General features: G+C 36.9%; 1 protein-coding gene across 1 annotated transcript in view; it reads right to left on the bottom strand.

Annotated features, from left to right (window-relative positions):
* dldh (dihydrolipoamide dehydrogenase) overlaps window positions 1-10,494 on the bottom strand; it is a 34,623-nt gene extending 24,129 nt beyond the window's left edge. The window contains exons 1-3 of the mRNA XM_039809091.1: window positions 10,358-10,494; window positions 7,416-7,491; window positions 5,671-5,750 (exon numbers count right to left, since the gene is read on the bottom strand). Of these exons, the coding sequence (XP_039665025.1) occupies window positions 5,671-5,750; window positions 7,416-7,491; window positions 10,358-10,396 (195 nt within the window). The 5' untranslated portion in view covers window positions 10,397-10,494. The remainder of the gene's footprint in view (window positions 1-5,670; window positions 5,751-7,415; window positions 7,492-10,357) is intronic.
* Window positions 10,495-11,302: the final 808 nt, after the last annotated feature.

Genomic DNA, 11,302 nt, shown 5'->3' with positions numbered 1-11,302 from the left:
GTTCTCTTTGACTAAAAACTTAGACTAAAGATACCTTGTATTCCTTTGACTAAAACTAGACTAAAATGATTCTAGACTTTTAGTCTAATTAAAACCTCAACAAGACATTCCTAGCCTCTTTGATCAAAACCAATTAATGATCTAGACTTTTAGCTCCACTTAAAACCCCACTAAGATATTCCTTGAGTTCTCTTTTGACTAAAACCGAATTAAAATGATTTGAGACCTTTAGCTCAATGCAAAAACTGGAATTAAATATACTCAGAGTTCTCTTTTGACTAAAAACTAGACTAAATGACGGTGACTTTGGGCCTAATTAAAAACTTTTTGGCTCAAGATACCCTCGGAGTTCTCTTGACCTCAAACTGACTACATACCTTGAGTTCTCTTTTTATGACTAAAACTAGACAGTTTCATGTACTTTTAGCTCTCATCAAAACTTGACTACATGTCTTGGAGTTCTCTTTGACTAAAACTACACTAAAATGATTCTATAGGGGCCTAATTAAAACTCCTAATTAAGATACTCAGAAGTCTCTTTATTCAAAAACCAGACTAAAATATATTCTTTAAATGACTAAAACTCCTAATTAAGATACCTTGAGTTCTCTTTGACTAAAACACTGTAAAATGACAGATTCTAGCTCACAAACTTGACTAAGATACCTTGAGTTCTTTGACTAAAACTAGACTAAAATGGCGAGACTTTTAGTTGCTGACTAAAACTCACTAAGATACCTTGAGTTCTTTTGACTAAAACTAGACTAAAATGCATGTAGATTCTGAAGCCTACTAAAACTCATCTGTCCAAGATACCTTTGAGTTCTTTGGACTCTCCAAAAACTAGACAATGGCTTAGACTTTTAGTCAACTAAAACTTGACTAAGATACCTTGAGTTTCTTTGACTAAAAACTAGATTCAAAATGTATGTATCTTTAACAACTTAAAACTTGACTAAGATACTTGAGTTCTCTTTGACTAAAACTAGACAAATGAAGCAGACTTTAGTCGACTAAAACTCTGACTAAGATACCTTGAGTTCTCTTTTGACTAAAACTAGACTAAGATACCTGAGTTCTCTTTTGACTAAAACTATGACTAAGATACCTTGAGTTCTCTTTTGACTAAAACTAGACTAAAATGACGAGACTTTTAGTCGAATTAAAACTCTAACTAAGATACCTTGAGTTCTCTTTGACTAAAACTAGACTAAAATGACGAGACTTTTAGCTCACTAAAACTCCGACTAAGATACCTTGAGTTCTCTTTGACTAAAACTAGACTAAAATGATCTAGATCTTTAGCCTACCAAAACTTGACTAAGATACCTTGAGTTCTCTTTTGACTAAAACTAGACTAAAATGACGAGACTTTTAGTCGGTTAAAACTTGACTAAGATACCTTGAGTTCTCTTTTGACTAAAAACTAGACTAAGATACCTTGAGTTCTCTTTGACTAAAACTAGACAAATCATAGGACTTTTAGTCCACTAAAACTTGACTAAGATACCTTGAGTTCTCTTTGACTAAAAACTAGACTAAAATGACCAGACTTTTAAGTCGACTAAAACTCTACTAAGATACCTTGAGTTCTCTTTGACTAAAACTAGACTAAAATGATGACTTTTAGTCGACCTAAAACTCTAACTAAGATACCTTGAGTCTCTCTTTTGACTAAAACTAGACTAAAATGACGAAGACTTTTAGCTCGACTAAAACTTGACTAAGATACCTTGAGTTCTCTTTGACTAAAAACTAGACTAAAATGGCGAGACTTTTAGTCGAACTAAAACTTCGACTAAGATACCTTGAGTTCTCTTTTGACTAAAACTAGACTAAAATGGCGGAGCTTTAGCTCAATTAAAACTTGACTAAGATACCTTGAGTTCTCTTTGACTAAAACTAGACTAAAAATGACGAGACTTTGCAATTAAAACTCTGACTAAGATACCTTGAGTTCTCTTTGACTAAAAACTAGACAAAGAATGGCAGACTTTTAGCTCGACTAAAACTCTAATTAAGATACCTTGAGTTCTCTTTTGACTAAAACTAGACTAAAATGACGAGACTTTTAGTCGAACTAAAACTCACTAAGATACCTTGAGTTCTCTTTTGACTAAAACTAGACTAAAATGACGAGACTTTTAGTCGACTAAAACTTGACTAAGATACCTTGAGTTCCCTTTGACTAAAACTAGACAAATGGCGAGACTTTTAGTCGACTAAAACTCGACTAAGATACCTTGAGTTCTCTTTGACTAAAAACTAGACTAAAATGACGAGACTTTTGCCTAATAAAACTGACTAAGATACCTTGAGTTCTCTTTGACTAAAAACTAGAATAAAATGAGACTTTTAGTTCCGACTAAAACTTCGACTAAGATACCTTGAGTTCTCTTTGACTAAAACTAGACTAAAATGAGAGACTTTTAGTCGACTAAAACTCTGACTAAGATACCTTGAGTTCTCTTTTGACTAAAACTAGACTAAATGACGAGACTTTTAGTCGACTAAAACTTGACTAAGATACCTTGAGTTCTCTTTTGACTAAAACTAGACTAAAATGGCGAAACTTTTTAGGCGGACTAAAACTCGACTAAGATACCTTGAGTTCTCTTTTGACTAAAACTAGACAAAATGGCGAGACTTTTAGCCGACTAAAACTTGACTAAGATACCTTGAGTTCTCTTTGACTAAAACTAGACTAAAATGACGAGACTTTAGCTAACAAAACTCAATTAAGATACCTTGAGTTCTCTTTTGACTAAAACTAGACTAAAATGACGAGACTTTTAGTCGACTAAAAACTTGACTAAGATACCTTGAGTTCTCTTTGACTAAAACTAGACTAAGATACCTTGAGTTCTCTTTGACTAAAACTAAAAGACTAAGATACCTTGAGTTCTCTTTGACTAAAAACTAGACTAAAATGATCGAGACTTTTAGCTCGACTAAAACTCGAATTAAGATACCTTGAGTTCTCTTTTGACTAAAACTAGACTAAAATGACGAGACTTTTAGTCGACTAAAACTCGACTAAGATACCTTGAGTTCTCTTTTGACTAAAACTAGACTAAAATGACGAGACTTTTAGTCGACGAAAACTGGACTAAGATACCTTGAGTTCTCTTTTGACTAAAACTAGACTAAAATGACGAGACTTTTAGTCGACTAAAACTTGACTAAGATACCTTGAGTTCTCTTTTGACTAAAACTAGACTAAGATACCTTGAGTTCTCTTTTGACTAAAACTAGACAAATGACGAGACTTTTAGTCGACTAAAACTTGACTAAGATACCTTGAGTTCTCTTTTGACTAAAACTAGACTAAAATGACGAGACTTTTAGTCGACTAAAACTCGACTAAGATACCTTGAGTTCTCTTTTGACTAAAACTAGACTAAAATGCAGCTTTTAGTCACAAAAACAAAAAAACATGGCACTTTTACCACTAAAACTTGACTAAGATACCTTGAGTTCTCTTTTGACAAAAACTAGACTAAATGACGGCGAGACTTTTAGTCGACTAAAACTTGACTAAGATACCTTGAGTTCTCTTTTGACTAAAACTAGACTAAAATGGCGAGACTTTTAGTCGACTAAAACTCGACTAAGATACCTTGAGTTCTCTTTTGACTAAAACTAGACTAAAATGGCGAGACTTTTAGTCGACTAAAACTTGACTAAGATACCTTGAGTTCTCTTTTGACTAAAACTAGACTAAAATGGCGAGACTTTTAGTCGACTAAAACTTGACTAAGATACCTTGAGTTCTCTTTTGACTAAAACTAGACTAAAATGACGAGACTTTTAGTCGAAATTGAGTTTAAAATAAAATTTTAGTCTAACTAAAACCGACTAAGATACCTTGTGTTCTCTTTTGACTAAAACTAGACTAAAATGACGAGACTTTTTGTCGATAAAACTTCGACTAAGATACCTTGAGTTCTCTTTTGACTAAAACTAGACTAAAATGACGAGACTTTTAGTCGACTAAAACTTGACTAAGATACCTTGAGTTCTCTTTTGACTAAAACTAGACTAAAATGACGAGACTTTTAGTCGACTAAAACTCGACTAAGATACCTTGAGTTCTCTTTTGACTAAAACTAGACTAAAATGACGAGACTTTTAGTCGACTAAAACTTGACTAAGATACCTTGAGTTCTCTTTTGACTAAAACTAGAAATGCTAATATGGATTTTAGTCGACTAAAACTTGACTAAGATACCTTGAGTTCTCTTTTGACTAAAACTAGACTAAAATGACGAGACTTTTAGTCGACTAAAACTCTGACTAAGATACCTTGAGTTCTCTTTTGACTAAAAACTAGACTAAAATGAGTAGGACTTTTAGCCGACAAAACTCTGACTAAGATACCTTGAGTTCTCTTTTTGACTAAAACTAGACTAAAATGACGAGACTTTTAGTCGATTAAAACTCGACTAAGATACCTTGAGTTCTCTTTTGACTAAAACTAGACTAAAATGACGAGACTTTTAGCCTAAACTTAACTAAGATACCTTGAGTTCTCTTTGACTAAAACTAGACTAAAATGAGCCTTTAGCTCGATAAAACTTAACTAAGATACCTTGAGTTCTCTTTTGACTAAAACTAGACTAAAATGACGAGACTTTTAGCTCGACTAAAACTCTAACTAAGATACCTTGAGTTCTCTTTGACTAAAACTAGACTAAAATGAGCGAGACTTTTAGTCGACTAAAACTCGACTAAGATACCTTGAGTTTCTTTTGACTAAAACTAGACTAAAATGACGAGACTTTTAGCAAAATTACTAAGATACCTGGAGTTCTCTTTGACTAAAACTAGAACTAAGATACCTTGAGTTCTCTTTTGACTAAAACTAGACTAAAATGACGTAGACTTTTAGCTCGACTAAAACTTACTAAGATACTTTGAGTTCTCTTTGACTAAATTTAGACAAAAATACTAAGATACCTTGAGTTCTCTTTTGACTAAAACTAGACAAATGGCGAGACTTTTAATTCGACTAAAAACTTGACTAAGATACCTTGAGTTCTCTTTTGACTAAAACTAGACTAAAATGGCCGAGACTTTTAGTCGACTAAAACTGACTAAGATACCTTGAGTTCTCTTTTGACTAAAACTAGACTAAAATGGCGAGACTTTTAGTCGACTAAAACTGACTAAGATACCTTGAGTTCTCTTTTGACTAAAACTAGACTAAATGCGAGACTTTTAGTCGACGCTGTAAAATGTAAAATGACTGAGATACCTTGAGTTCCCTTTGACTAAAACTAGACTAAAATGGCCGAGACTTTTAGCTCGACTAAAAACTCTGACTAAGATACCTTGAGTTTTCTTTTGACTAAAACTAGACTAAAATGGCGAGACTTTTAGTCGACTAAAACTTGACTAAGATACCTTGAGTTCTCTTTTGACTAAAACTAGACTAAGATACCTTGAGTTCTCTTTTGACTAAAACTAGACTAAAATGACGAGACTTTTAGTCGACTAAAACTTGAATAACAAAAATGTTTGGCACAAGACTAAATTAAAAATAGGTGACAAAATTAACACTAAACTATTGAAATAGTATTTTTCCAATGTGATGACGTTGGTCATCTAATTCTGGCCAAAGCAGACCCCGCCCCCATGTGTTTGTTTTTCTCGTTGCAGGAAGCTTACCTTGAAGCCGAGCTGTGCGGCTTTGATGGCAGCGACGTAGCCGCCCGGACCGGAGCCCACCACCGTGACGTCTGCATCGACTACAGAGAGGCAACACAAGAAACCTTTAGCACCAGTTTACAACAAGCAGCTCAGAGCACAGAGACACTGGAGAGACTTTACCCCCTCAGGGGTAAAAGACTGAACTACAGCTGAAAGCGTAACTCTCGCCAAAATGCAACCTAGGGGTCTTTTTGTTGATGTACCCTGAGTCAAACTTTCGTTTAAAAGCATATTTAGGATGGAAACGCCAGTTTTAAAGTGCCCATATTATGAAAAAAACACTTTCTGGTGATTTGGGGTGTTCTTTTGGTGTCTCTGGTGCTTCCACACACATACACACTTTGAAAAAAATCCATCCATGCTGTTTTGAGTGAGATACGGTTTCTGAATGTGTCCTGCTTTCAGTCTCCTGGTGAGCTGTTCAAAATCGGCTCGGACTGTGACGTCACAGTCCGAAACGAGGTGGCTAACCGCAACCGTTAGCTCGTAGCGTTAGCGTAATGCTAACACTAGCATGGTACCTCGTTCTCAATAGCAAAGCACTGCTACAACGCACACAAGTTCACCATAATCTACAAAAGAACTACTTACATGTGTGCCCTCATTTAGAAGTCTCCCAGCTAATCCTGCCTTGTAACTGACTGAAGTTGGAGAAACAGCCTTTCTTTTACTTCTATGGAGTTAGCTAGCTGACATGATCTACATCTGAGCTACTGAGCATGTGCGAGTGCAATCAAAGATAGTACAGAAGAAGAAAAGAGGTCTCACTCTGTAGCTAAAACAGAAACCAGGTGAAAAGAGGATCTACAGCAGTGAGAGAGAGCTGTGCAGTACAACAAAAATATGGTGTTTTTTGAAAATTAAACCATGTAAACCTATTCTGGTACAACCTTAAAATACAATTATGAACCTGAAAATGAGCAAAATATGGGCGCTTTAAGATTTACTGTATTCTCGTTTTTTGGTCAAATGGCCTTTTGAATGGGATTGCTAGGGGCGCTACTACGATCACATCAAAAATCACTATTTTTAAACCACTAAGAAGGCTCGACACAACATGAGACTTTGCTCCAAGTCTCACCGGGGGCTCTACACACGAACTCAGCATTGAGAACGTTGTTTGTGTTCACAAGTTGAGTTTTGTCACATTTGATTCTTAGCGTAATTAGTGCCATATAGGGCTATAACTGTTCTTAAAAGGTGCCCTGCCACACAAAACCATTTTTCCTTGTATTTTTTTTTTAAATCTGTCAGGTCCATATGTGTGTTTGCGTTATGTTGTGAATGTGAAAATGAACTGCTACCTCCTCTGTCAGCTCTACACTGAACAGAAATAAGCAGAGAAATCAGACCAATCACAACAGCTGGTCAGTCTGACATCATGCTGCCTGAGCTCATTACTATTCATGAGCTCGCCCAGTTGGGCTGGGTAAAGGATGCTGACAGCCAGGCTCTCATTGGCTAACTGTTAGCCCAATCAGATTCAAACAGCTTAGCTTGTTGAATATTAATGAGAACTGGCAGAAATCGAGCCGAGTCTTCCTGCAGGCTTTCTATACCGCGCTAGAATGGCTTGAAACAAGGTAACCAAGGCATTTTTAACGCAACAATTTTTACAGAGTCCATGGTAGACCTTCAGACATCACCGCAAAGTCACGAAATACGTGTGGCAGGGGCACCTCAAGTTTTAAAAGTCGTCTTACTTGCTGCTTTGTCGGCGTAGGTTCTGACGGACAGCGCCGAAGCTCCGTGCAGCTTGCAGGGCAGGTGGTGGCTCCGCTGTGAGGCAAACCAAAACAAGACAAGTCAAACACACAACCACCCAATACAACAGTGGCCCTCAACCTTTCCTGTGCCATTCACTATCCAGGTCCCTTACTGCAGTGGCGTTAACCAGCAGCTTTTAATGTTGCAGACCACTGTTTTTGAAAGTAGTTTAAAAATGTAAACTTATATTGTTGTGAATCGTTGGTGTAAACACTCTTAACCTTTGTGTGGTCACCGGGACCCGAAGGACCACACAAGGATGATGTACTTCTGTTTATTTTGTTGAGAATTGCTCTCTAAACCCTGTCTCTTGTAAAGTAAGTAAGTAAAGTTTGTTTCCTAGCACATTTAAACACCGTTTAAGCTGACCAAAATGCTGTACAAAACGAGCACCAAGGTGCTGCATTAACCTTTGTTTGTCCTTCGGGTCACCGGGACCCGAAGGACAAAACAAAGGTTAAAACAAACGCCCCCCACCCCCGAGGGGACCTTAACACCCCCCTTCATCACTGAGCTGCCTCTCATCTATTTTCCCACAATGGCACAAGTTTGAATGTTGTGAATTCATGTTTGGGTGGTGATGGCGCAGTGTCTCTGTGTGGGTTTCTGTGCGTTTCTGTGTCTTTTAAATACATATAATATCAAATATCTCTCGCTATCATTTTTTTGGTCATTTTAGTTGCATTCTCAGACTTTTGTCATTTTTTTTTTTAAACATTTGTAGGTTTTTGCAAAGTTTTGTTGCTTTTTAGTCATTCGTTTTGACTTTCAGCTGACATAAAGCTCTTCAAAAGAGTCAGACACATGCCGTTGGTGTGGGAGACCTGGCTGGGTTCAATTCCCACTGCACTGATACATCAACCAATGTGTCCCTGAGCAAGGCACCTAACCCAGAGATGCTCCAGAGGCGTGCGGCCTCTGACATTTAGCATATATAGCACATATTGCAATTGTAAGTCGCTTTGGATAAAAGCTTCAGCTAAATGACATGTAATGTAACGTCACTAAAGTATTATCCGGAGGAACTCAGACTCGACAATAGCCTGCTTAATATTTGTTTTGGGAATTTCCTTTAATGTAATTTCCTTGATCCGTTTGTAGAAAACCACAGTGAAGAACAGATTTTGGGGAAAGAAGTTACGTCTGACATCAAACTGTCAGCATCACATTTTAGGAATTAAAAATCTGATTTAAGATAAAACTTTATTTATCCCGAGGAAAATTGTTGTGCAGCCGTGGCCGTACAAAATGGGAAAGAGTGGAAATAATTAATGTATAAACAACAATAAAGATCATTAAGAAAGGGGAAAAAAAGGTAAACACTATCAGAGATGTAAACAGGTTAAATTTAACAGGGAGCTAAAGTCAGATTTAGATTTAGGGAAACTGGCATGTTGCTTTGTTTACAGAAAGAAAGAAAGAATGAATGAAAAAGAAAGAAGAGGAAACAGAAGAAGGAAAATAAATGGAAGTAAGAAGAAACTAAAAGGAGGGAAAGTTTGGAGGAAGAAATGGAGAAAAAAAATAGGTTTGAAGGCAGTAAGAAAGATAGGAAAGCAAATAGGGGAGGAAAGAGAGGGATGATGGGGGACAAATGAAGGGAAAAAGTCCTGCCTGCCCCGTCACTGCAAGCCTCTCATGCTTATACATCTCTCAGTACATTCATGTGGAATTTATATTTAGTATCTTTTCTTTTATTGTCCATATTATTCATGTGGATTTGTTATTTTAATCATTCTGTTTATGATGTATGTGTATGTTGTGTGTGATGTCTTTAAGCTACTGGGACCTTGAAATTCCCCTTTGGGTATCTATCTATCTATCTATCTATCTATCTATCTATCTATCTATCTATCTATATATGATGAAAGAGGGGACTAATTAAAGCAACAAAGATAGACAGACGAGTGAAGTTGGCTGCTGGAACAGTGAAAGTGGCAGTTGTGTTTTTTGGGCGATTTAACCAGAAAACTAAAAAAAAGAAGTTTTAAGGACCGGAGTCAGTTTCCAGCCGGGGACTGAATGGACGGTATCTATAGCAACTGTTAGCTCTTTCATCTGTCAGAGCTGCGCATCAAACCTAAAACTCTTCATTAGCCTTTCCAGCTACGCAGGCTGCTCACGCGCTGGCTAGTTGTCAAGCAAACATGTTTAAATATGTGATATAAAGACTAGCTATATAATCGTGAATACACTTCAGAGAGTAACGTGTTATTTGGCTCATGAATCTGTGAGACGACACGGCCATAAGTGGCTGAGCCTCTGACATAACCTCACTCAGAGTTAGCATTAGCTAACCACTGCTAACTAGCTTAGCATGCTAACATGCATCGTAGGGAGAGAACTGTCAACTGTAACGTCGACTAACGAGTTACTATTACGTCAAGCGTTGTAAGAAACCATTAAACTTAGCATATAAATATCACGCAACGCTCAACTTAACTCAAAAAGTTAATTTACAGACGAAGTAGCAAACATTGACTTAGCTACGTTAAGGTTACCCTTTTCCATGATGCGTACCAATATCCAACAACAAATGTCTTAATTTTATTTAAATGTGGGTTTTTTTAAATTTTTCTTCGCGCCGAATTAATAAGACGGAGTTATTAAATTAGACAACGTATTAACGACATATCAAAAGGACATATTTATTTCGCCAATAACCACAACAACTTAGAATCGCACTTTTTTCCAGTGAAGTCTGGCGTTACGTTCTCTCCGTACGAGTTCTCCTGAGCTGTTAGCTGACATGCTAGCCAGGCCCGGGCCAAAAGTCTAAAACTACCAGTTTCCCGAGGACCAACAGCCCAGTGGGCCGAGTCAGAAGCAGCTCCGGACAACATATGCTGGTTGGTATATTAATAATATCCGTCCTTACCGTGGCCAAGGAGCGGTATAACTGCGTCCAGCTCTGCATTTTGTCTGTGTCCCCTTACCGGATCTGTAACCTACAGTAGGCCGATCAGCCAAGGACTCCTGTCATTGCGCATGCGCAGTACCAGTCGACGAAAACACGCCTTAAGTCGCGTCTATTTGACGTCCATGATTGCGAAAGCTGAAAAACTGTTGAAACCAGTCTAGTGAAGACTTTCAAAAACACCTATGTGCTTTTATTACTGAGAATATTTATGAGAGTCTCGTTTTGGAGGAATATGTTGTTTGGTCTGAAGTCATTTTGCTCTTGATATACAGTATATGTCCCTGTAAGACTAAAAAAACAAACTTAACTGCATAAGATAAGATAAGCAATTATTTTCAATATATTTTTGCACAGAATGGAGGAGAGAAAAGGTGAATTATAAGTTTTTAGGGGAAATTTGTCATAGTTGACAATATGATGAAAAAACATCCTTTTGTAGGAAACACAATGAAGGAAATATAGAAAGAAGAAAGGTCAAAGGGAAGCCTGTTAATACACAGTAGGTCCACATTATAAATGAAAGACAGACTATGGCAGCACACAACCCCCAACATAAAGGTGAGTGCAGTGAGCCAGGTAAAGCTGGAAAATAAATCCATAAGGAGTCCTGCAAAATACTTCAATTACAGAACTTCAGAAACCTTTTATACACCAGAAAGTAAGATTTATTGCCAGTTAAGTAGCACTTATTAGGAATATGCTCTGGTAGATGGTGCATACATAAAAACAATGTTATAAAAAACACCACACACAATACACAATATATACATACACACACATATACACACTAGAGCTGGGAAATATATAGATATCGTAATATGAGACTAGATTTCGTCTTAGATTTTGGATATCATAATATGACATAAGTGTCTTTTCCTGGTTTTAAAGGCTGCATTACAGTAA

Source organism: Perca fluviatilis, chromosome 8 (genome assembly GCF_010015445.1).
Source record: "Perca fluviatilis chromosome 8, GENO_Pfluv_1.0, whole genome shotgun sequence".
NCBI lineage: Eukaryota > Metazoa > Chordata > Actinopteri > Perciformes > Percidae > Perca > Perca fluviatilis.
Note: the sequence above shows the minus strand (reverse complement) of the source record. Positions and strands in the feature narration are given on the sequence as shown.